Source organism: Neoarius graeffei, chromosome 11, assembly GCF_027579695.1.
Source record: "Neoarius graeffei isolate fNeoGra1 chromosome 11, fNeoGra1.pri, whole genome shotgun sequence".
Lineage (NCBI taxonomy): Eukaryota > Metazoa > Chordata > Actinopteri > Siluriformes > Ariidae > Neoarius > Neoarius graeffei.
Window position 1 is genome coordinate 74576056 of NC_083579.1, and position 27227 is coordinate 74603282.

The window sequence follows — 27227 nt, forward strand, 5'->3', positions numbered from 1 at the left end:
TTGGCTGGAAGATATTCAATGGCCCCGGGTGCCCCTGACCGCAGGCGACCCCGGGCACCCCCGAACGTGGGCTACTCCGCGCCCCGGGGGCACCTGACTGCAGGCTACTCTAGACATTATGAGGCACATGATCAAAACTACCTCCAGGTGAACTTATTTCAGTGCTCCCCCCCCTTTTATTTTTTGGATGTTTGACTGATTGCTACACCACTAGAGGTCAGATCTATAAATATATTCACTATTTACATGAATCGTCAGCCATTCTGTCAAAACCAAGATTCTGATTTATCATCTGAAAATCATGCATGATTTACACATTTTTATATAATTATACATTTTTATATTACCTTAACCGGATTGTAACCCAATTCGATGGCCTTATCAATACCTTCCATCACCTTATGGAAACCTGTAGAAGAAAACGATTTAATTTAACACCAAGTAGCAAAGACACAAACTGTATTTACAGTACAATATACAGAAAATTAGGGAAAGAAATTGAATCGGAAAATATACATTTAAAAAGATCCGATACCATACTGTATATTTTAGGCAAAATGGACATGACCAGGCTTCTCTTGTTTACTCTTCTCTTACTCAAAGAGTAAGACCCTTATAAAAAGGCACACAACAGGTCTTTTGATTTATAAAGAAATAATGAAAATTGAATTCAAACTCCACTTAGCGACAAAGTCCAGCATTGCCACATTTCCGAAGATCACGTTCCTACAAAAGCTACAGATTGGTTCTGGCCCAGTGCCCTGGAACGCAGAGATCTCCACATGTTATTGTTCTCCGTTTACCGACAAACACTTCGACCTAGTTCCAGATTAACAGGCTAGCTGATAAGAGTAGCAATGATGGGCCATTTTTAAATCTAGTTGTGATCAAGGAGTGTGGCACGGCAAAAGGAGGAGTATGAAGTTCTGAATTCAAAACTGGTTTTATTTTCCCCTGAGGTTAAACAGAACAGAAGTTACAGTTGTTTGAAATTTTAATTCCCCCCGTCAGCCTTATTTGGCCGCTTCCAGCAAAATACAGTGGTGCTTGAAAGTTTGTGAACCCTTTAGAATTTCCTATATTTCTGCATAAATATGACCTAAACCATCATCAGATTTCCACAGAAGTCCTAAAAGTAGATAAAGAGAACCCAGTTAAACAAATGAGACAAAAATATTACACTTGGTCATTTATTTATTGAGGAAAATGATCCAATATTAGATATCTGTGAGTAGCAAAAGTATGTGAACCTTTGCTTTCAGTATCTGGTGTGACCCCCTTGTGCAGCAATAACTGCAACTAAATGTTTGCGGTAACTGTTGATCAGTCCTGCACACCAACTTGGAGGAATTTTAGCCCGTTCCTCCGTACAGAACAGCTTCAACTCTGGGATGTTGGTGGGTTTCCTCACGTGAACTGCTCGCTTCAGGTCCTTCCACAACATTTCGATTGGATTAAGGTCAGGACTTTGACTTGGCCATTCCAAAACATTAACTTTATTCTTCTTTAACCATTCTTTGGTAGAACGACTTGTGTGCTTAGGGTCGTTGTCTTGCTGCATGACCCACCTTCTCTTGAGATTCAGTTCACGGACAGATGTCCTGACATTTTCCTTTAGAATTCACTGGTATAATTCAGAATTCATTGTTCCATCAACGATGGCAAGCCGTCCTGGCCCAGATGCAGCAAAACAGGCCCAAACCATGATACTACCACCACCATGTTTCACAGATGGGATAAGGCTCTTATGATGGAACGCAGCGTTTTCCTTTCTCCAAACATAACGCTTGTCATTTCAACCAAAAAGTTCTATTTTGGTCTCATCCATCCACAAAACATTTTTCCAAAAGCCTTCTGGGTTGTCCACGTGATCTTGAGCAAACTACAGACGAGCAGCAATGTTATTTTTGGAGAGCAGTGGCTTTCTCCTTGCAACCCTGCCATGCACACCATTGTTGTTCAGTGTTCTCCTGATGGTGGACTCATGAACATTAACATTAGCCAATGTGAGAGAGGCCTTCAGTTGCTTAGAAGTTACCCTGGGGTCCTTTGTGACCTCGCCGACTATTACACACCTTGCTCTTGGAGTGATCTTTGTTGGTCGACCACTCCTGGGGAGGGTAACAATGGTCTTGAATTTCCTCCATTTGTACACAATCTGTCTGACTGTGGATTGGTGGAGTCCAAACTCTTTAGAGACGGTTTTGTAACCTTTTCCAGTCTGATGAGCATCAACAACGCTTTTTCTGAGGGCCTCAGAAATCTCCTTTGTTCGTGCCATGATACACTTCCACAAACATGTGTTGTGAAGATCAGACTTTGATAGATCCCTGTTCTTTAAATAAAACAGGGTGCCCACTCACACCTGATTGTCATCCCATTGATTGAAAACACCTAACTCTAATTTCACCTTCAAATTAACTGCTAATCCTAGAGGTTCACATACTTTTGCCACTCACAGATATGTAATATTGGATCATTTTCCTCAATAAATAAATGACCAAGTATAATATTTTTGTCTCATTTGTTTAACTGGGTTCTCTTTATCTACTTTTAGGACTTGTGTGAAAATCTGATGATGTTTTAGGTCATATTTATGCAGAAATATAGAAAATTCTAAAGGGTTCACAAACTTTCAAGCACCATTGTACATGCATCTTGAAAAAGTAAAGCAAAGCACCTTCAGGAGCTATTCTTGTGCCCAAAACATCTATCAATTGTTGAGATTAAAAATAACCTTTTGCTCCAGTATTTTTTTTCATTATTTATTTTGAAACTTGATTGTATTATTTGCATAGCGAGACGGCGTAAACTACTCAAATCAATTTCAACAACTGGGCAATGGCACGGCCAGAACTGTTGATTGTAGGTACTTTGCTGGCCATTGTACCAAATCATTCAAACCCAAATAAAGATCATTAAGGATAAGAACAATCAACACCGATTCCTTTTAAAGTATTAAATCAGTCCTCTCTGACTGTATTCTCTTCTCTACAACTCGCCTAATTGCCATACCAACGCCTCTTATGGCATGCGATGGCACAGCAAGGCAAAAGGTGGCAGCACAGTTCCACGTTACTTTTCAGAAGGTGGTGCTCAAAGGCGCTATATATTATGTTTCTAATCAAATGTGACTGCTTCAAAACAATATTCTTAACATCCCTGAACTTTCTCTTTTTTCCTCCATCCTCCAGAATCCAATATTTTTATTTTCCACAGAAGGATGAACATCTATTGACCATGACTAGAACTTCTGCTGGCTCTGGTCAGCTTCCGGTTTGGCTGAAATTACCATGAAAAGGCCCACCAGGGGTCATGATTATTCCCGAATTCCGATATCAAATTCGGCCAGTGTCGACCAACAGAAAGTGAGCCAGAGTCTAACGTCACGGAGTGGCATGTCATCGGCTTTTGACCAAAATCCAACATGGCCGCGCCCAGCGGTTTCACCGTCAACATCCAGAAAAAAGATTGCCGTGTCAAAAGTAATCAGTATCGTGCAAATCTGAGGCCATTATTAAAAAATGTTCTGTTTCCGGTCCACCGGCCGGGTGAGTGCCGTTTGTGCGGTTGAAATTTTTTTTTTTTTAACGCCGGTTTTTCGACATTTTTTTCGGGTTCGTAAATCTAAAATCGAACTTGACATTTGCGCATTCCCAGGGCTTTCCACTAAGGCTCATACTAGCCAGCCATGACAAATAAGTAGCCAGCCGGGGGGAGTAAACACAAAATAAACTCCTGTGCACGCAGTTCCCAGGATTAAATGCATTTTCCACAGACCATTTATTTATTCACTTTACTCAAATACAAAGTAAAATGGCAGTAAATCTTCTTTCTTTTCTTGCGTATTGCATCATGAGGTGTTCCTGGCTTGTAAATCTCTTATTTTCAGTGCATGACACATTCACGCAGCTGAGCATGCTATGAATTAACAACGACAACGGTCTGCAGTGGGGCGACACAATTACACACTCAGCCAACATTTCTCCATTTGTGTATGAAAATACACTCCAACCACTCAGTTTGGGTTCATTTACAACCAACGGTGTCTTTTGATGCCAGCACGTAATTGAACGAGAGAAGACTGGTTTACCGGAGACAAAATAAGCGTCATCTCTGCTTCTGTTCCCTCCGACACACTACTGCCTCCGCCGAGTGCGCTCTGAACTGAATCAGCTCTGCGCATGCGCTGTGCGGCACAAAAAAACGGCAGCCACCGTGAAGGAAGGAGATCCGGAGTTTTCAAACATTTGCTTAAGTGTGAAATTGCAAAATGGTATTCTAGCGAACAACAAAATAGTAAAGATTCAGAAAAACAAATCATTCAGTGATCATTTTAATAGTGTAATTTCATCCGAACTAGGGCTAACGCTCGATTTAGAACTACAAAAAAGTCCGTGAGTCGGACATTTTAAGTACCTTTGTAAAAGTTTAGCAAATGTTGCAGTCAGCATTTAAAATGCTAACTTAAAGTTTTTGTACAAGTTTCAGTTGATTAAACTGTCATATTTTATTAAATGTGTCTGCTTTTGTAATAAAAAAGTACTGAAAGAAAAAGCAAACACAGCATCGCGATTTCTTATCCATCCCTATATATATATATTAGTGCTGTCTAAGTTAACGTGATAATAACGCGTTAACGCGATCTCAATTTAACGCGATTAAAAAAAAATAGTGCCGTTAACGCAAATTCTAATTTGGCTCTGCGAGTCACCCGTAGTTCCTGCTGAGGCTTGTCGCACGCTGCGTTAAACTGTACCAACAGGTTTACCGTCCAAACAAGATCACATGGGATTACCTTTCACAGGTGAGACTGGAAAAATACTTTTCAATACTGTTCCTTCAGTCTTCAGTTTCCCAGCTCATCTCCACCGGGGAGGTGTAGAGTTATAAGCAGTGAGAATTAGATAATACAGTGCCACACTATGATGAACGTTTTTGAACGTGTGATGAATGTTTTTATTTTTGTTATGTTTTTTTCTGGACGGCACGGTGGTGTAGTGGTTAGCACTGTCGCCTCACAGCAAGAAGGTCCGGGTTCGAGCCCCGTGGCCACTGGAGGCCTTTCTGTGTGGAGTTTGCATGTTCTCCCCGTGTCCGCGTGGGTTTCCTCCGGGTGCTCCGGTTTCCCCCACAGTCCAAAGACATGCAGGTTAGGTTAACTGGTGACTCTAAATTGAGCGTAGGTGTGAATGTGAGTGTGAATGGTTGTCTGTGTCTATGTGTCAGCCCTGTGATGACCTGGCGACTTGTCCAGGGTGTACCCCGCCTTTCACCCGTAGTCAGCTGGGATAGGCTCCAGCTTGCCTGCGACCCTGTCGAACAGGATAAAGCGGCTAGAGATAATGAGACGAGATGTTTTTTTCTTCTTTTATGGCAAATACTTCTCTTCACATTACTCCAATTCTAAGGTCCTTTCACTGGCTTCCAGTAAGCTACAGAATTGACTTTAAAGTATTGCTGCTGGTGTACAAATCTCTAAATGGTACAGGGCCCAATTACCTCTCTGATATGTTGCAGCGACCTAACCCAATCAGATCTACCAGATCAAAACAGAAAAATTTACTATTAAAACCAGTTGTTAAAACAAAGTATGGTGAAGCAGCTTTTAGCTACTATGCAGTCCAGCTATGGAACCAACTGCCAGAGGACATTAAAAATGCTCCTGCTGTTGGCAGCTTCAAATCTAGGTTAAAGACCAAGCTGTTTTCAGATGCTTTCTGTTAAATAATTAATATTTTTACATTTTTTATAATCTTTACTTTCTCTGCATGTTTTAAATTTACTTTAACTTTATTCTATTTTATTCTGCTAGTTTTTTTTCCCTTTCTCTTTCTTTTTGGCATTTTAATATTTTATTTCTACTGTTGTTTAATTCTTATTATTTTCTTTTAATTCTTTTAATTCTGTTAATTATTTTAGAATAAAGAAAATTATTTTATGTAATTTTATTTCTCTATTGTTTACTGTTTTGTTTTTACTTCTGTAAAGCACATTGAACTGCCATTGTGTATGAAATGTGCTATATAAATAAACTTGCCTTGCCTTGCCTTCAAAAGAAACTAATGAAGAGTAAAATAAAACATTTTTTTATTTTCACAGTGATATGCACTTTATTTTTCATCCCTTGGTTTTCTCATCTAATATGGAAGTTATGGATGTCAGTGGCTGTGACAAGACGTGTTATGCTTTGCAATAAAAAAAATAAAAAAAAACATTGGTACAAAGCAAGCCCATTCACTTTATGCTGAGAAGAGAATTACAATGGTTTTTCATGTGACAAAAATGTGTGATTAAATTGCGATTAATCGCGAGTTAACTATGACAGTCGCGACATTAATCGCGATTAAATATTTTAATCGCTTGACAGCACTAATTATTTTATATATATATATATATATATATATATATATATATATATATATTAGTGCTGTCAAAAATGTCGCGTTATTAACACGTTAACTTGACTCAATTTTAACGGCGATAATTTTTTTATCGCGAGATTAACGCTCTGTGACATGATGTAGGTTTTTCATAAGCTTTTGAAACTGCCAGGAACTTGGAACAAAGACAAACGATAGCAGCTAGACTGTAATGCCCCCCACAGCCAGAGTCCTGTCCTCCTCCCAAAGAACCAGCGCGGGCAGGGCGCACTAGTAGAGATGGGATTTATGGCTCCGCATCTTTGTGATCCGTTCTTTGAAAAGAGCCGTTCAAAAGACTGGCTCATTTGGCTCTTTTTAAATATTTATTCAGTTTTAAGAAGACAGCGTCTAAAGAAGCCAGATCCCTCTGAACTGTAAACTCAATGCTATCCCAGAAATCCTTCCTGTAATATGCAAATTTGGCCGCCTCTGATTGGACAGTGCGACGCGTCAACAGGCAGAAAGTGTAAAAGTACAAAATGTGTTAAGTGAGCTGAAACAGTAAAGATCAGATTCAATGCAATACTTATCAACGAACAACTTAAACTTAATATAATAGTGTACTTTATATTATAATCAAGCATGTCAAGCCTACCGTCACTGTGTAACCTGTCTCTCTGAGTTGTAGACTAACTCAAGCAGTAGATCACTTCACTCATGGTTCTTTTGCCAGCCCCGGTGCTCGGCTTAGGTTTCACTTTGCAGTGGCTGTGTCAAGATGTGTTATGCTTTGCAATACAAAGCAAGCCCATTCACGTTTTCATGCTGATAAGAGAATTACAATGGTTTTTTATGTGACAAAAATGTGCGATTAAATTGCGATTAATCGCGAGTTAACTATGACAGTCACGACATTAATCGCGATTGAATATTTTAATCACTTGACAGCACTAATATATATATATATATATATATATATATATATAAATAAAAATCCCTCCCTCCCGACTGAAAATTTTTTTGCTCACCCGGTGGACAGGAAACGGATTTTTTTTTTTTAAAAGGTCCCATGGCATGGTGGTTTGTTGATGCTTTAAACGGGCTCGTGGAGGTTTCCGGATGTTATATCCACAGCCTTTCTCGAAATGAACCCTCGGCACGTAGATATAGCCTCCTGGGAGAAAGCCCCATTTCAGCGCTTTTCCCAGTGCGTCGTTTTGCTAATGAGAAGCAGGAGGCGGGGAAGGGTAGAGGGTGGGGGCGGGCCATGGGGGGAGGGGCTTGACCAAGCTGCGCGCACACATACTCGCTGCTATCAGCGCCTGTAGCCACACTGCTAAGACAAAACCTCGTTCTCCCTCGGACTCCTTTCGTAAACTCAACGTGACACAGAGAACAGAGAGTGAGAGTGTTCGGAGTGGTAGTTTATGAACGTATAATACCCTAGGCTTGAACACGCACTCCATAACCAAAGAGGATAGAAGCAGCAACTACAGCAACATATCGCTTATCCAACAGAAGACATGCATTGCAGAGCAATAGTCAAACATAAGCTCATAAGTTACAGTCAATTTCCAGACTAAACTCAGTTTAACAGAGCATGCTGCATGCTCTTTAGTTTTGTAGCGCAGATTACCTGGCTAACTGCAGGAAGCGGTTAGCTGCACAGCTAATGTAGCCATTGCAAGGCTAACGTGGCACCGATTTTAAAACACGGCAAAACGACTTAACAGTTATACACTTACTTGTTCTGTGTTTGTGGCTGATGCGGCAGGGATGCTTGGTACGGACCCAGGCTTCAGTGACAGTTGATGTGCAAAACCTGCCCTGTACTGTCCCAAGTTGTGGAAACATTCCTCAGGAAAATGCTTCCGACAAACATACACCGTCTTAGGTAGACTCGACGGCGTATTATTGGAGTAAATAAAATTAAGCCACTGCGTCTCAGGGGCTCTCCCGTCGGCAGTAAAAACAGACTCCTTTCTGTGTTGTCACATCCATGTACAGCGCAATTTCCATGTTTCGCTCACTTAGGTGATGCCATGTTGTTGTGTCCTCTATGGTCTCCTCACTACAACTGGGCGGGGCAATCCATACAGTGGGTGGGAATCCAGAGGGGGGCGTGGGGATCATCTCCCTTGCTGACGTAGTAAAGGGAAGAGCTCATCAACGCGCCATTTTGACGCGCCATTCTCAAATGTTGGGCATAGTTTGGTTTATACATTATGAAATTTCTAGCCACTGGGGTGACTTAAGAAGGTCAGAGGAACTCATTTTAATGTTAAAAAACCTCAGAAAGTGAAAATTTCATGCCATGGGACCTTTAAGGATGGCCTGAGTGCATATTCTGAAACGTCAGGGTTTTTTTCTATAAAATACCCAACTCTTGTGAAGCTGAACTTATAATTTATGTTGGTACACAGCGATTGAAATTTTGCAATTTACTATGTAAACGGACCGGCGCTTCCCGCACGGTGAGCGCTGCGGGCATTACTAATAAGATGAATCAGCTGTATTGGAGGATTAGAAATGATAAAATGTGGAGAGCAGAGCTACTCCAGGATCAGGTTTGAGATGCACTATGCTAGCCTGTACATTTCATACCGCTTACCTTTCCGTAGCCACGTGTGTCTATATAAATATATCAAATAACCATGTGTGGAAAAAGTGGTAGAACTTTGCTGTACATGCTGCCTATGGGTTCCTGTGCACTGCTGTTATTTCTCCTGAGCCACACCGCTCCATCTGTCTTCAACGCTGAGGGTTCCGCCACCCAGCGATCCAACAGTCTGCCGTTCCATTTATATTTTTGCTACATCAGCAACAAGATGAACTGGAACTGTGAGTAAACGCACTATAGAATACACCGTGCTTACGAGCCTGTCATCATATGTAAGGGAATAAGTTGAATTATCTCCCCTGTGAAACATCCGACCGGGATCATTTTCCTTCATGTACATCTTCAGGTGGTATACTGCAACTGCGTAAAGTTCCATCAAACTGTTTAGGAGGAGTTGCGCTTACAAGACACATGGACAGACAGGGCGATTCTTATATTGCTGGGTTTCAGTCAGTCAGTCACGTGACTTTTCTTAGCGGTTTTACCAGAAGTGAAATAGCTGGTGGTCTAAACGGCTGCCGTAGTCCAAACAACTCAGAGTACGCTCGTAATCTAGAAGCCACTGCTGGCTTTAGATATATTCAGAAGATTGCTATGTGCAATGGAATCGACCCCTACAGTCTGGGAAAGAAGGATTTGTCATACGATCTCGAAAACTACCCTTCAGTCGAGTTCCCCGACATCTCGAACTATCTGGTGTTGCAGACGTCCTTCTACACCGCAGAACAGATGAAGGCGTGGAAGAGTATGGAGGCTTAGGACTTTTTTTTTTTTTTGTATGTGTCTGGGTAAAGGACCTCGGGATCAAGTTGCTGCCGAATGAATCCTGTATTGTTTTTGCCCGTCTAATTATGTTTTTTTTTTAAAGCTTTTCGTTCGCGTCTTTACAACGTAGCGCTGCAAGTTGAAGTGTAAACAAACAACAGTTGGCTTGATTCTCACTTGTGTTGGCTCTTATCTCTCAGCTAAATCATTCACAAAAATCATCAGAAACCCCTTTAAAGACCTGGATCCGAGTTAAACAAGACGGAGAAGAAGTAGTGATCACGGCGCACTGGAACTGTACGGCTGGGGAAGAATTTTGTCACGACCTTCATGCATACGGACTTTGTGAGGAGGAAACAAATGCCGCTTTTCCACTACCAACGCGGCTGAGTCGGGCTGAGCCGTGCCGTGCTGAGTCGGGCTGAGCGGGGCTGTTGGAGTTGCATTTCGACTACAACCGCGCTGAACCGTGCTGGCTGGAAGTGGGTGGACACATTGGGTGGAGTTAGCGAAAGTGGGTGGACGTCACGTGATGTCGTTAGGCGGCGCAAACAGTGACATCAGTGACCTTTTAAGCGGTAGTCTCACGACCCGGATAGTAAACAATAAACATGGAGGACATGGAGTCGTTAGTGTTGCTGGTCTTGGTGCTGTGGCTTGTTGTCACCGACAACGCCAACAGATACTGGCAAGAGCGTATAGATGAGGCGAGGCGCATAAGGCTTCAGAAATTCTCGTAATTCGTATTTCTTCTTCTTCCAGGTTTACGGTGTTTACAGATCCCAGCGTGCTCGCGGGGCGTGTGTGGGCATGTGAGGACACTCCTCCTCACCAATCAGTGCACAGGGGAGTGTCTGCTCACGCCCCCAGCCTCACTCAGCTCGGTTTGGCTCGCTTCAGCCCCACTCCAAAACCGTGCGAGTTTTAGGGGCTAAGCAGGGCTGAAGCGAGCCGAGTCGTGCTGCTCTGAGGTAGTCGAAACGCGAGCCGTGTCGGGCTGAAGTGAGCTGAGAGAGAGAGAGAGAGAGAGAGAGAGAGAGAGAAAGAAAGAAAGAGGAAGGCAGGCAAGGGGAAAGGATAGATAGATAGATAGATAGATAGATAGATAGATAGATAGATAGATAGATAGATAGATAGATAGATAGATAGATAGATAGATAGATAGATAGATAGATAGATAGATAGATAGATAGATAGATAGATAGATAGATAGATAGATAGATAGATAGATAGATAGATAGATAGATAGATAGATAGATAGATAGATAGATAGATAGATAGATAGACAGACAGACAGACAGACAGACAGACAGACAGACAGACAGACAGACAGACAGACAGACTTCTGAATACTTTCTCTCATGCCTGTCTCATCGTAAGTGATTTAAAGTGTAACTGTAGATTTAAATTTACATTACACATACAGGAATGGATTTTAAACACACACTGACACATCATCAGCCACCCTTAGACTTCCTGTTACAAGTGAATTTAGGATAAATAGGTTTTTCCATTGCTGTTAGTGTAAAACTCTTGTCTGTGGAAACCGTCCATGCTGTACTGATGCAGCGGGTCGAGATCAGGGAGGAAAACCTCAGAGTATTCGCTCACTGTAAGACTGCTATACGGCTGCTGATGCATAGAATAATATATTATTATACATACAGGACACTTTTTCCATGTTCTGTTCCCTTCTAGCGGGTTTATTGATGGCATGCAGTATTATCACATCGCTTATCCTCCATGTATTACGCCACTCTCCGCAATGGAGAATGAGCATGCAATATTATAATAATATTGCACATTGTCAAGACAACACGACGTCACGCATTGGAGCTCATGCAAAGATCCAATGACAAAACTTTTCTGCTGCGTATCGTATGCGCACAATCATTTCTTTGTCCGCCGGGAAAGAGAGAAGACGATTCTAATCCAGTGTACGGTTTAAGCACTAAATAAATAAACTGAAAACTGAAGACGTGCTGAACGCCCGAAAGGATACCAAAACTTCATTATATATTCTTCATGCATATTGACAAGAGAAAAACAGACCAACGGACATCAAAAAACTGGAAAACAGACACATTGGAGATGTAAAACTTCTGCGCTAGCGAGTGATTGTGACAATTTGTGAACAAACATGGCTGTGAGGTTTGCTTCGTTAAAAGCAGAAGATTTTGAGAGCATTTTGGCTGCCAGGTCGCTCCGTTGTGTCTCACTGTTGTTGATTTTAAAAGTAACTAAATTACACAGGGAAAATAATAATAATAATAATATTATTATTATTATTATTATTTTTGGCTTGAGTGCACTAGCACTGGCCTGCGCTACCACTACACCAGCTAGAAGGTAACTGCACTGGTGCGCTAACAGCACCAAGTCGCGGGTAAGCTAGCGTTGGCCTTTGCTAACGCTATGCCAGCTGGAAGCTAACTGGACTGCCGCACTAACAGGACCAAGCTGCAGATAAGCTAGCATCGGCCTTCGCTAACATTACTGCTATGCCAGCTGGAAGCTAACTGAACTGCCACACTAACATGACCAAGCTGCAGGTAAGCTAGCGTCAGCCTTCGCTAATGCTACTGCTATGCCAGCTGGAAGGTAACTGGACTGCCACACTAACATGACCAAGTTGCAGGTAAGCTAGAAGGCAACTGCACTGCTGCGCTAACAGCACCAAGTCGCGGGTAAGCTAGCATTGGCCTTTGCTAACGCTATGCCAGCTGGAAGCTAATTGAACTGCTGCATTAACAGCACCGAGTCGCGGGTAAGCTAGCGTTGGCCTTCACTAACATTACTGCTATGCCAGCTGGAAGCTAACTGGACTGCCGCACTAACAGGACCAAGTTGCAGGTAAGCTAGCATTGGCCTTCGCTAACATTATTGCTATGCCAGCTGGAAGCTAACTGGACCAAGTTGCAGGTAAGCTCACATCAGCCTTCGCTAACATTACTGCTATGCCAGCTGGAAGCTAACTGAACTGCCGCACTAACAGGACCAAGTTGCAGGTAAGCTAGCGTCAGCCTCACTAACATTACTGCTATGCCAGCTGGAAGATAACTGGACTGCCACACTAACAGGACCAAGTTGCAGGTAAGCTAGCGTCACCCTTCGCTGACGCTACTGCTACGCCAGCTGGAAGCTAACTGGACCAAGTTGCAGGTAAGCTCGCATCAGCCTTCGCTAACATTACTGCTATGCCAGCTGGAAGCTAACTGGACCAAGTTGCAGGTAAGCTAGCGTTGGTCTTCGCTAACATGATTGCTATGCCAGCTGGAAGCTAACTGGACCAAGTTGCAGGTAAGCTAGCGTTGGTCTTCGCTAACATGATTGCTATGCCAGCTGGAAGCTAACTGGACCAAGTTGCAGGTAAGCTAGCGTTGGTCTTCGCTAACATGATTGCTATGCCAGCTGGAAGCTAACTGGACCAAGTTGCAGGTAAGCTAGCGTTGGTCTTCGCTAACATGATTGCTATGCCAGCTGGAAGCTAACTGGACCAAGTTGCAGGTAAGCTAGCGTTGGTCTTCGCTAACATGATTGCTATGCCAGCTGGAAGCTAACTGGACCAAGTTGCAGGTAAGCTAGCGTTGGTCTTCGCTAACATGATTGCTATGCCAGCTGGAAGCTAACTGGACCAAGTTGCAGGTAAGCTCACATCAGCCTTCGCTAACATTACTGCTATGCCAGCTGGAAGCTAACTGGACTGCCGCACTAACAGGACCAAGTTGCAGGTAAGCTAGCGTCGACCTTCGCTAACATGATTGCTACGCCAGCTGGAAGCTAACTGGACCACGTTGCAGGTAAGCTAGCGTCGGCCTTCGCTAACGCTACTGCTACGCCAGCTGGAAGCTAACTGGACTGCCACACTAACAGGACCAAGTTGCAGGTAAGCTAGCGTCGGCCTTCGCTAACATGATTGCTACGCCAGCTGGAAGCTAACTGGACCAAATTGCAGGTAAGCTAGCATCGGCCTTCGCTAACGCTACTGCTACGCCAGCTGGAAGCTAACTGGACCAAGTGGCAGGTAAGCTAGCGTCGGCCTTCGCTAACGTTATTGCTACGCCAGCCGGAAGCTAACTGGACCAAGTGGCAGGGAAGCTAGCATTGGCCGTCGCTAACATTAGTGCTATGCCAGCTGGAAACTAACTGGACCAAGTTGCAGGTAAGCTCGCATCAGCCTTCGCTAACATTACTGCTATGCCAGCTGGAAGCTAACTGGACCAAGTGGCAGGTAAGCTAGCGTCGGCCTTCGCTAACGCTACTGCTACGCCAGCTGGAAGCTAACTGGACCAAGTGGCAGGGAAGCTAGCATTGGCCTTCGCTAACGCTACTGCTACGCCAGCTGGAAGCTAACTGGACTGCCGCACTAACAGCGAGTCGCGGGTAAGCTCGCGTTGGCCTTCGAGAGTGCTGATATGAAAAGTGTGTGTATGTATTATAATAATAATAAATGTAGGCTGGCTTTGTTTTCATGGTCTATCAGATGTATTCCATTCAGCTACTCGTCTTCAACTCGTTCAGTATCATGCTCGCTGAATGGAATACATCTGATAGACCAGGAAAAAAAGCCAGCCAATATTATTTAAATATATAATGCCCTCCTGTGGGTGTGTTGTGTAGGGGATATGGACACACACACACACACACACTCACTTGTCTCCTTGCTCAGTGGCTTACAAAACACCACACCTTTGCTTTCTCAAAGAAAGACAAACTTTGTTCAAACTTACCTTTGCGTCGAACAATGAACTCGAACTTTGCTGGCACTAACGAGTCGAGACTGACGTTAAGCAAGTTCACGCCAGCTTTTTTTAAACCGGGCAGCAGCCTGGCGAGGTTCATGCCATTAGTAGTTACAGCGATGGTCTTCAGACCCTCCATTTTCCTCATTTCCGCTGGAGGCATACAGAGAAACAGGCTCATTAACCATGTAATGAAAAGGTAATATTGCAAATCTTTATGTTCAAAAAAAAAAAATTGACATTTTCACAAATATTGATTTCAGCAAAGTAACACTTTTTTTGGAAACAAAGATATACAAGGTCACACTATATATATATATATATATATATATATATATATATATATATATATATATATATATATAAAATATATATATATTTTTTATTTTAGTGCTGTCAAAAATGTCGCGTTATTAACGCGTTAATTTGACTCAATTTTAACGGCGATAATTTTTTTTATCGCGAGATTAACGCTCTGTGACATGATGTAGGTTTTTCATAAGCTTTTGAAACTGCCAGGAACTTGGAACAGAGCAGCTAGAAACGATAAAACGATAAAAACGATAGCAGCTAGACTAATGCCACACCCCGCACAGCCAGAGTCCTCTGCCCTCCCCCGAAGAGCCACGGTGCTCGGCTTAGGTTTCGTTTTCCCATCGGCGGCTCCAGCCCCACTTTGCAGTGGCTGTGACAAGACGTGTTATGCTCTGCAATAAAAAAATAATAATAAAAAAATAAATAAATAAACATTGGTACAACCAGTGTTCGAACTATGCCGATATTTTCGGGGGGTCCCTTTTTTTCCCTTGGGGGGTGCTTGCGCTTGTCTCAGAGCGCGGATCTCCATCGCGCGCTCACTTCGGATATGCAAATGCTTCCCGTTACACACGATTGCTATGTCAATAAACATCATTTTGCCAATATTTTAGAGACCCCCCAACATTTCCCAAATCATGGTTTCAAGGGATGTCTGTTTCAGGGGATCTCGGATCCCCCGTGTACCCCCGTAGTTCGAACGGTGAGCAAGCCCATTCACTTTTTTATGCTGATAAGAGAATTACATGGTTTTTCATGTGACAAAAATGTGTGATTAAATTGCGATTAATCGCGAGTTAACTATGACAGTCGCGACATTAATCGCGATTAAATATTTTAATCGCTTGACAGCACTAATATAAATAAAATGTGTGTGTAACATAGTTGAGTTTAACAGGGACGTGGCTTCAGCTAAAGGCGCCACACTACATCATTATCGTTTCCATGAAGAAGCAAAACTTGATGGTACAATTTCAACCAAAACACATCAGCGCTCAGTTGGACTTTATGATCAAACGTTCTCATCACCGATATTACCAATTATATGGAGGACGTCAGGACGGATAAGGGGTTCTCCTCCGGTCAGGCGGATCTTCTCCACTCCCTCTCGCACAAACAGTCGAGCCAGAGTCAGCACCTCCTCTGTAGATAAGAGCTGTTCTTTTGGACTCAGCTTCACCCCTTCCTCTGGCATACAGTACTGACCTGAGGGAAAGCAAGATCACTGAGGTGGACCTTTAATCAATCAATCAATCTCGGAGTCAGATTATCATCGATAAACCAGGATTTAAATACTGTACATACGTACTGACATGTTATTCACCAGTATAGCGATGAAAGTGGAGCAAAAGAAAAAAAAACCCTGAACTTTTGAAAGTCAAACTAAGATGAGGGGGGCAACGTCCCTCGAAAAAATTTTAATAACATAACACGCAAAACCCTGTATTCTGGTACTTATTTTCACTAAAACAAGTTATAACTTTTAAGCCTTTTTCTTTCATGTACATTAATGATTAACATGTCAAAAGGGGTGTTCACACGGCACATATCTGCATCGATGCTGCACCGATGTATTTTGTTGCGATATATCTTACACCGGTGTAAATTTTGTGGAGCGTTCACACGTCACAACCCTGCTTACTAGAGAGAAGCGTGTTAGCACCGGTGCAGCCCCACTTGCGTTCACACGGCAGTTTTTGCGACCGTGCGATACGATAGTAATAATGCGGAAATTAAATATGCGCATGCGTGAAAATGTACTTCCTTTTCCCGGTTGTCATGGCATCACCAAGCGCCGGGAAAACAACGTGGATGAAGACACGCAGTTCTGTTGTTGTTGATATTTGCCATTTTGGAAGCGCAAAATACCAGGATGCAAATTATGCAATGTCCGTATATAATCAACTCTCCTCACGCGTAGCGAGTCTACCCCTGTAGCGTTCAGACGTCCCATTTTATATCGGTGCTGCCCCGCAAACTAGCATTTACTCCGGAGTAAATTTCTTAAACCACCTCCCGAGCAGGGTTAGATTTGCACCGGTTTAAGCAGCTTTCAGGGGCGACACCGGTATAACTTTGTACCGTGTGAACGCTCTACCGGGGCAGCCCCGGTGCTACACCGGAGTAACAGTTGCCGTGTGAACACCCCTAAAAAGATCAAATTTAATTCCCCTAGTTTTTTTTTTTTAAGATATTTTTTGGGCTTTTTGCACCTTTATTGGATAGGACAGTGTAGAGACAGGACAGGAAATGAGTGGGAGAGAGAGACGGGAAGGGATCGGGAAATGAACTTGGGTCGGAATCGAACCCGGGTCCCCGGATTTATGGTATGGCGCCTTATCCACCTGAGCCACGACGCCCCCTAATCCCCCTCTTTATCCACAATTTCCTCGCTCGTTCCGGCACTCATCTTTCTTTTCTTGGCCACGCTGTTTCTGGAAAAAAATTAAACACGACCACGAGACAACGAGATGGCGCAACCAAACTCGATACTGTTACATGATTGGCTATCAGCGTGTCACTCCCTATGCGTTGCTAGGCACCAGAGGACGAGTGCCTTTGCTCATGCAACCAAGCTTGCTTCGCAACAACAGTTGATTGAAAGCGGACCTAAACCAGAGAGGGCTCTGGCTAACACTTGTTTCTTGAAAAAAAAAAAAAATTCTATCGAAACGTTCTATCGAACGCATTTTCTATTGATATCAAGTATGTGTCTATCGCGATACGTATCGTTATCATTTTATCGCCCAGCCCTATTGAAAAGTGCAGTGGGCATCTTAGTCTCCCTGAGCACAATGAAACAAAGTTCAGTGTGGGTCAGTGTCCACACACTGAAACTGAACTGAAACCTCAGTGAATCATGTTTCTTCTGAACTTAGAGTGAATACTCAAAATAAAATGCAGTGTCTCACACACACTAAAATTGAAAATGCAAGATAAAGTACAGCTTCTTGCCTTTGGCCTTAAATGACAAAATTAAGTTCACAGTTACAGTAAGTCACACATCACTGAAGTAGACGGGAGGACTTTGGCGCTGTCCAGTGTAGTTTGCTTCGGGTCGGGTTTCGGCGGCTCCGGCTGAGCTAATATGTCGGGGTGGTGTCGTGCTAAGTAAGTTCGCAAGTTTGTTGTGTTACCTGAATATCTAATTGGAGCGAAACAGGTTTTGCCGAGTGCGTACTCTTTGTCCGGCTCACTGTTTTTTTCTCCTTTCCTTTGGAATCCAAAGTGCCTCCAAACATCTGCCTTAAAGTTCGGCGGCGTCTCTAGGTTTACGTTAACAGCCATGCTTGCTTGTTTTTTTTCCTCACTGCAACCGCCGGGGAAAAAAGAGAAGATGAAGAGTGCCTTGCAGTGAGGGAGCGGCACAGCTACACCTCGCGGAGCGGAGGTGCGGAAGTCGTACTGGGTTTACAACCCGTCTGAAACATGATTTATTATTTGAAAAAATATCGATATTCAAATTGAGTATCGATATTGAATCGGAAGACAAAGTATCGCGATATATCGCCGTATCGATATTTTTGCACACCCCTACTTTCTAGTGCAATTGTGTTGCGCTTGCACAGAACATCGTCAGTCCTGCGCGCCTTGGGCACGCGCGCCGTTAACAACGAACACCTGCCTTTAATCAATGAACTGTGTTTGCGCTATTTAAGGACTGCGCCCATGCAAGGACGACGCGAAGTATTACACCGCATCTAGAAACGCGAAAAATCCGAAAAATAAATTTTTCCATTCGGAAAACCGGAGATTTTCAAGAGTTTTGTCAAATATCCGGATTTCCGGGTAAATCCGGAAGACTTTCATCTATAACCAGTACAAGTTTGTCCATATTTTTACATTGCTGATATTTCCCAAGTGAAGAAAACAATCAGAGCCCATTTTCCCAAAAGCCATGGCAAAGGTTTCAGGACAGATGACTCTGTGCTTTCTCAGTAACATAATCTTGCATCAAACAACTCCAACATCGATTATAATCCTTTAGTATAAATACGCAGGTGATTATATGAAATCGTGCGTGCTGATTGGTCGAGACATTCTGACTATTTCTCGATAATCACCTCGAGCGACTCGGCAAAATGGCGGCCGATCGCTTCATCACTGTAAGTGAGGAAGAATTACAAATGATGAAAGAAAATGCTGTTCGTAAAATAAAAGCACTAAAGATGCTACGAAGTTTGGTCTAAAACTATTCAACGGTAAGGTTGAGCTGTGATTTATTTTATCGATTTCAAAACAAAGTATTTTAGGCAACTCTGTGTAGACAAGCGACAAGTCTGCGCCGCACTTTTATTACATTTGCATGCCACTTTTGAAGATTGAAATAAATGATTTTTTTTTTTTTTTACCCTCTGGGGTTGAGATCTTCTCCAGTGAAGCTCAGCAGGTTTAGAATGAGGTGGTCATGTATTCAGATAAATATCTTCACGAGTTTTTATCATACATGCATAATAAACAAATTAACAGAAACTTTACACTTCATTTGCCCACTGACAAATAATAATATATTTTTTAAATGACCTAAATTAGATGAAACATAAAACTTGTCACCTTACTCAGGCTACATCCACAGGGCAACAGCAACGAGATTTTTTGGGGCTTTTTTTACCTTTATTATTGGATAGGACAGTGTAGAGACAGGAAATGAGCAGGAGAGGGAGACGGGGAGGGATCGGGAAATGACCTCGGGCCGGAATCGAACCCGGGATTTATGGTATGGCACCTTATCCACCTGAGCCACGACGCCCCCAACGAGATTTTTTTTTTTTTTTTTAAATATCACGTCCACATGGGCAACGGATCAGTAAAATATCAGGTTCATATGGCAACGCAACGCTTGCTGAAAACGATGCAATACACATGCCACACCTCTACGTGCGCTGTAAGACGGTCCCATCGGAGACACCAGAACAATAGAAGTAGGACGCATGCGCATAAACCCCTTCTGTAGCATTAGCCACAAAGTTTTGATTATTAATCAGTAGCGTAAAACGAAAGACGTGGAAAGAGGAATGAACGGGGGTAGATGGAAGCCGGTACGCCAACATTCTGATATCCTCCAGAATTCTTTAATGGTCCGGAATAAATTGAATGCTACACGTTGATGGATTACTTTGTTCTTCTACGCCCTTTTTGAGGAATGTATTGTCGGACTTAAACCAACATCTGAGGAGGTGAGATCGCTCCTTTTTTTTTTCCCTATTTTTGCTGGCAGGATTGTTTTTGGAAAGCGCACGGGCGGTGCGCGGTTTGGTACTGCTTCTGCAGTGCTTGGACTAAAGACTCTGCCCTAAGGGCTATTCTCTCACTTTGCACCATTACACAATAAATATTCACAGTGAAAAATATTCTGTAAGCGCGTTTCATGAACCAAGTTATAGGATTTGTTGACAACTCGCATCGAGTTCGTTACACTTCTACCCGGCGTGAAGCACTCAGTCATGTGGTTGTGACGTCATCGTAAACAAATCCGTTCTACTCATCCAGACGACTTCGTTTTGGGGCACCCAAAACGCCGGTGCCGTGTGGACGCCAGGCTGAAACGATAAACAATTTTATCAGATTCACCTGAATCCGTTGCCGTGTGGACAGGGCCTCAGTCACATCGGACTGAGAACCCACTCACGCATTCATAAAAGACTGTTCACATGGTAACGGCATGATAATCACTTTCACTTTTGATTGGTTTCTCTTTCATGGTAGGAACGCCCACCGTAAACAGGATAAAATCTGTCATAGTTTGGGCTATTTGGAGGTAAAACTTGTTGCGAGATGGCACGTGGATTTTATGCGCTTCGGATGATTCAGTACAGCGAATCAAATCATGATTTAGGACAGCGATTCAATTCAATCTTGAGAACTGTGACACTGATGATGAGCGGTGCCTTTTTTTTTTTTTTTTTAACTTCGACTCGGTCCAGCAACTTGGTCCAGGACTCGGTCGATCAACTTGAGTAAGTGTAAATATTTCTCCTATTTCTGTTGAGCAGATCGGTTGATATGCGTGCGCTGTAGTGCAGACACAGGAAAAATGACTCAGCAGTTTTTTTCCCCAGAGTTAAAAGTATTTTCCACAAAAATAGTTAATTTTGTTCTATTTTGAGTTTAGACTAAAAGTTGGAGTGGGAACAAAATTACAAAGCAACTGTGTAACAGAGTTGGTTGTGGCTCTGAACTGAGTAAAATAGTACAAGAGTTAATTTCAAGACACACTGAAGAGTCAAATAGCAAAATAAAGTCAAATCCCAGATAAATGAAGGTGTTGTAAAAAGCAGTTTCAGAACTGTGTTGGAATGTGTGAAAAACATCACCTTACCCATTGTGATGGGATTAAGAGTTGGCAGTGGGAGGGGCTTTCACTCTTCTCATTGAATGGAATTTTTTACTCTTCTCATTGAATACCCCTCTCACTGCCAACCCTTTATCCCAAAACAATAGGACAATTTTTTGATGGCCAGTTATTTGTCCAAATCAGTGGAGCAGATTTAAGTTTCTGTGCTCGATCCATTCCAAAGACTGAACAGAATCACCTCAAGTGACCAAAACAGGTCGTCACAATGGGTAAGGTCCTTGTAAGGTTTTAATCCTTTGTAAGGATAAACAATTCTAAGTATTTATTCTTGACCAAGAAGGCAGTAATTTATTTTGTGACAAAATTGTAAGGATTTATTCTGTTCAGTTAAAAATGACCTTCTGGTCAGCTAGACACGGTATCTTTGTTTAAAAATTCCATTCTGTCTGAACATTGCTATCATATCATCAGAACATTCTGCTTATTTTGATATGAAAGGTGTATTATTGATCAGAAATGTGTCTGAACAGCGCCAAGGTCTGCAATGATGTCAGACACACACACAGACAGATATCAAACAGTGATGTCACTTCATCCACATAGATAATACACACATATAAAATCTGTATTCTCTCGTCTCATGGGGGACTCGTCCCATTCTCATTATCTCTAGCCGCTTTATCCTGTTCTACAGGGTCGCAGGCAAGCTGGAGCCTATCCCAGCTGACTACGGGCGAAAGGCGGGGTACACCCTGGACAAGTCGCCAGGTCATCACAGGGCTGACACATAGACACAGACAACCATTCACACTCACATTCACACCTACGCTCAATTTAGAGTCACCAGTTAACCTAACCTGCATGTCTTTGGACTGTGGGGGAAACCGGAGCACCCGGAGGAAACCCACGCGGACACGGGGAGAACATGCAAACTCTGCACAGAAAGGCCCTCGCCGGCCACGGGGCTCGAACCCGGACCTTCTTGCTGTGAGGCGACAGCGCTAACCACTACACCACTGTGCCGCCCCATGGGGGACTTGTGAATAAAGATTGCGAACTCATGGGGTTCCTGTCTTTCTTTCGCGACTCACCCCCAGAGCTCTGGGTGACACAGGGGGAGTGATCTCGAGATGGTGAGGGCAAGAGGTGAAGAAAACCTTTCAGTCCTGTTTTTTCATACATTCCAACACAGTTCTAAAACTGCATTTTACAACATCTTTATTTATCTGGTAAAGTACAATCACGACATACATCCTACAGAAATATTATTGTAGCTGAACTTGTGCTGAATACAAAAAAAAAAAAAAAGTCATACGACTTTGAAAATACTGCTTAGATTTATTGAAATTGACAACAAAATCATTAGAGTGCCAGAAAATACCCTCAGACCCCAGAGGGTTAATACGAGTTTTAAAATATTCTTTTGATTATCTGCCGCTGCCTCAGTAAATGTCAGCGAATAATAATTTCGACCTCGTCCCGGTTATTATTCACGGATATTCACTTCACCTTCAGCGAATAATTTAAATACCATGCCACGTGTTTTATCCCTTACATATTTTTGAATTTAAAAAAAAAAAAAAACATTGGACATGCTGTTTTTCAAACTGTGGCATTGCTGCTTTGCTTTCCAACTAACTTTAACACAACTCAATATCGCAATACACTGTTTCTTGTGAAAAGACTCACACATGCTGTTAGAGGACGTTATAGCCAGACTAATTAATTCATTTGCTTATCATCACTGAAGAGAAATGAATCAACTCACAGCGGAGATTGCATTTTTCTGTCAGGGAAATCCGCAGATAATTGTGTCTCCTTCCAAAAGTGTCCGTGAGGAATTCTGAGAAAGGCAAGACGTCCTTTAAAACCCGCCTCTGACCGCTTGCTATAGTTAATTCCTGAATACAAAGAGAAAGGAGAAGGAAATAACAGCAGGTGAAACCAGAATATTTTCAACAAGATCAGCTGTGAGCTACTGCTCACTTACGTATCCCCCCGCTCTCACTTCTATCAGAACGCAAGCGATCGAAGGAATAGGACACTTATTATGAATGTTGACTTCAATAAATAATGAACGCTGAAACAAGTAAGTAAAGAGCAGTGTCTCTCCCCAGGGATTTCAAACAGCATCCTGGGAAACTCATTTTGAAATAGCATTCTGCTTCTTGAAATAGCATCAAAGTCCACCCTGTATGTTTCGTAAACACATTCAGTCAGTAAACAGGAAGTCGATGTGGGACAGACCTGAAAACGGTACATACGGTATGGAACCCCAAGCTGAAGCTCCGTACCAAATACCAAGTAGTTGTGATTTGTAGTTGCTGAGAAAAATGTTATGAAAATTTTGTAAATCCACACTATGTTTCGTAAATACATTCAGCCAGTAAACAGGAAGTTGATGTGCGACAGACCTGAAAACGGTACACACGGTACAGAACCACAAGCTGAAGCTCGGTACCAAGTCAGGGCTCGACATTAACGGTTGTCCGGGACAAGTGATCCTTTATGTCAGACAAGTTCATCGTCTCAGTTACTTGTCCGATCAGACAAGTGCCAAAATACGCCGATATCTGGGTTACATATCAAATTTATCAGTTTATTCACATGATTTCTGAAGCATCTCGCTCAACATATTGCTTTGATGAATTGCCGGATGTTTCTATTCAGAAAGAGCGATGTGCGCATGCGCAATATTCAGACCCTCCAGGATTTGCGATTTGCAACATCAATGCAAATTCAACCAATCCCCGCGAATTCAGGGCGGTGTTGCAGTTATATCCAATCACCGCAACTTTCCCGCAAATTTGACCAATCGTTGGCGTCGTCTTGAGGTGATGTCGACAAACTACCTTCCGCCTTACTTCCGTGTATACGTTCAAGAGAAGCTGCATGTGCGAGTCAGTGTTTATGTAGGCTTAAATTCTGTTACTGAAAGTGTGTTATGTTTACAGTGAAGGACTGTGTGCACTTTACATTATTTTTTACTTAATACAAGAAATTAATGGATGCCAACATTTTTGCCAAAATGTTTTTATTTCCCATTGTTTAGGCAGCTTCAGCATCATACTGTGAGATTCTGTTCAAATTGTTTTTTTTTTTCTTCTATGAAGTCTGAGCCATTTATTTTATTAGTTTATAATTATTGTTTAATTTAGTCTTCAGGAGAGACTGCCTGCACACAGTACTAGTATTAATAGGTTTTTTTCTTACATGAAAGCTGAGGCATTTATATTATATTTTAAGGTAACTTCATGTTGTGCTGTGAGGTTCTCTGCACTTTAACTTTTGAACCAACAGGTGCATTTGGATAAGTAAAGCCTATTTTTCTGCATTTTTGTAGTCCTGGTAATCTTTTATATTGGTAAAGTTGTTTATAGGACCATTTCTCAGTGTCTTTGTTTTTTTTTTAACCCCGCCGACAGTAGTCGGAGGGGTTATTATTTTCACCTGCGTCAGTCTGTGTGTGTGTGTGTGTATCTGTCTGTCTGTCTGCAAGATATCTCAAGAACCAATGGATCGATTTGGACCAAATTTTGTACGTGTTGCCAATCACCCAGGAAGGAAACCATTAAATTTTGGAGGTCAAAGGTCAAGGTCATGGCAGAACTTCGAAATTTTCGCCCAATGTATTTTAATAGGGAAAAGGCGGGGTTTGCACTCGTTAGAGTGTCCCTGTCTAGTTAATCAATAGTTTTTCAGTAATAACTTAATATTTAACATATCACTCAATTTTAATCACAAAAAGAGAAAATCGCAACAATTTCTCGCAACTTTCACTTCCTCCCGCAATGTAATCGCAACAAAAACCTAAAAAACACCGCAACTTTCATCGCAATGTTTTGGAAAAACCCCCGCAACATCAGACATTTTAGCCCGCAGCAATCACAAAAAAGGCCCACGGAATCCTGGGGGGACTGAATATTCCACTTACGAAACCGGCCAATACCGCTGCATGTATTTGATCTAAAAAGTAAACGGTCGTGTATGATTGGTTTTAATTGTGTCATACACGTGGATTTGTTGACATTTCTGTTGGCGGGATCATTATTCAACTGTATATTTACATTGAGTGTGTGGTAATTTCCAAATCTTTGAATTGTTGATGGTGTTCATTATAAAAATTTAGACATTTAGAAAACGTCCCTCCTGAAGTTCGGCTTCACAAAGATGTCTACTGAATCCGAGGTATCTGGTGCTGAAAAGAAGAGGAAACAATCACAGCAGAACTATGAAAGCAAGAGACGGCGGAAATTTCTCAATTCTTGGAAGGATGAATTTGAATGGGTCCAAGACACTGGAGATGGAATGCAATGTTCTCTGTGCATATCGCATCCTACTGATGCTGATGTCTCGAGCAGCATGTTTAAAGGTACTGCTTCATATAGGCGAGACATTCTAGTGTCTCATGGCAAGAGTACAAGCCACAAGCGGTGTGATGCAAATGCAACAAAGATTGCTGGGTTACAAATAGTTTGTGGGGGGTTTTCTCAAATATTTCTTTGGACAAGTCAACTTCACATTCGGACAAGTACATTTCCTTTCAACTTGCCCGACAGGATAAGTGGTTTCAAAAGTTAATCTAGAGCCCTGCAAGTGGCTATGATTTGTGGTTGCTGAGAAAAAGGGTGTTTCGGACGGATGACGATACGGACGGACGAACAGAGGTAAACCAGTATACTCCCCCTCTTTTGGAGCAGGGGTATAAAAATTTCTTTATTATAAAGAACACAAAGTCAAGTAATAAAACTAAACATATGAAATCATGTGCTAAGGCATACAGCATCTCGTCCATGTCTAAAACAGCAGGTGTTCTCATGTCTGACCTTTAACCTTTAACTGAATCACAGTGTTTAAGAAAAACTGAGGTCCAAAGCACGGAAGTCAAGCTGCTAGTTTTATCCCTGATTTTGAAAAAGCATAAAAGCTCTACGCATCAAGTAACTTACACACCACTGAAGTCCCACATTGGGGGGGGGATATCATTCAGAAACATACAATCACACCCACTTAGATACTTTAATAGGAACTTGTTCTTGGCTGCAGGAATGGAACCCAATGTCTTCTTCTGTTGCATGCTGAGATGCTTTTCTGCTCACCACGGTTGTCAAGAGTTGCTATGAGTTACTATATCCTTCCTGGCAAAAGAGTTCGAACCGATCTGGCCATTTTCTGATCTCTGACCCTCTCTTATCAACAAGGCGTTTGGTTCCACCCACAGAACTGTCACTCAGTGTTTTTTGTTTTTCGCACCATCCTGTGTAAACTCTACAGACTGTTGTGTGTGAAAACCCCAGGAGATCAGCAGTTTCTGAAATACTCAAACCATTTCAGAACAGATCTGGCTCAAACCAACACCCAGTGAAAGAAAGTCTCACTTTGAGATCATAATTTTTCCCCATTCTGATGTCTGAACATTAACTGAAGCTCTTTAAGGCCAATTTATGCTGACAACCCAGTCCTCGCAGATGGCGTCGCAGATAGCGTCTGCGTAGCCCCCCCACCTTCGCAGACGCTCTGCGCGCACCTCCCAAAAATTGTGACCACCGCAGAAGCCTCGCAGACAGCGTCGCAGACAAGAGGGCTCCGATTGGTCCACTCTACATCCGCTGTACACGCACTTCCGCTTCCCTACTTTCCCGGTTTGTTTTCACGACCGCCATTTTTAAAAACACGAGTGAAGATGGAGCAGCACGAAGAGCGGCTGATCAAGGAAGTGAGGAAGTACGTACATCTATACGACTCCAGTTCTAGTCATTATAAGTAACCGGAGGATAAACACTCCACTAACCACACCCACCAACTACTCCTAGCGATTTCGTGACTTCGCGCCCCCTTGCGTTGTGGCGGTGAATAACGTCACGCACGCCTATTACTCCCCGCTCAACAATAAATTACAACTGTCTGCGAAAAGCTATCTGCGAAAGCCTTGTCGCAAGAGCATGCAGAGACCCGTATTTGTATCTGCATGATGTGATGCATCGTGCTGCTGTCGAGGGATCGGCTGATTACAGAACTGCAGGTGGATGGTGTTCCTAATAAAAAGTGGCTGGTGAGCACATTTTATTTTATTTTTTTAGGCACTGCTTAAAAGTGGAGCTCCTGATGAGTGTCAAATGTGTTTG

At 42.5% G+C, this 27227-nt stretch overlaps 1 protein-coding gene across 3 annotated transcripts in view; it reads right to left on the reverse strand.

Annotated features, from left to right (window-relative positions):
• Nucleotides 1-27227, reverse strand: part of mocs1 (molybdenum cofactor synthesis 1) — a 59235-nt gene that overhangs the window by 21864 nt on the left and 10144 nt on the right. For 2 of the 3 annotated variants that reach the window (XM_060934713.1, XM_060934715.1), the window contains exons 2-5: nucleotides 22871-23003; nucleotides 15846-16013; nucleotides 14481-14645; nucleotides 348-409 (exon numbers count right to left, since the gene is read on the reverse strand). In XM_060934713.1, the coding sequence (XP_060790696.1) occupies nucleotides 348-409; nucleotides 14481-14645; nucleotides 15846-16013; nucleotides 22871-23003 (528 nt within the window). The remainder of the gene's footprint in view (nucleotides 1-347; nucleotides 410-14480; nucleotides 14646-15845; nucleotides 16014-22870; nucleotides 23004-27227) is intronic. The other variant, XM_060934714.1, reaches the window with a different exon arrangement.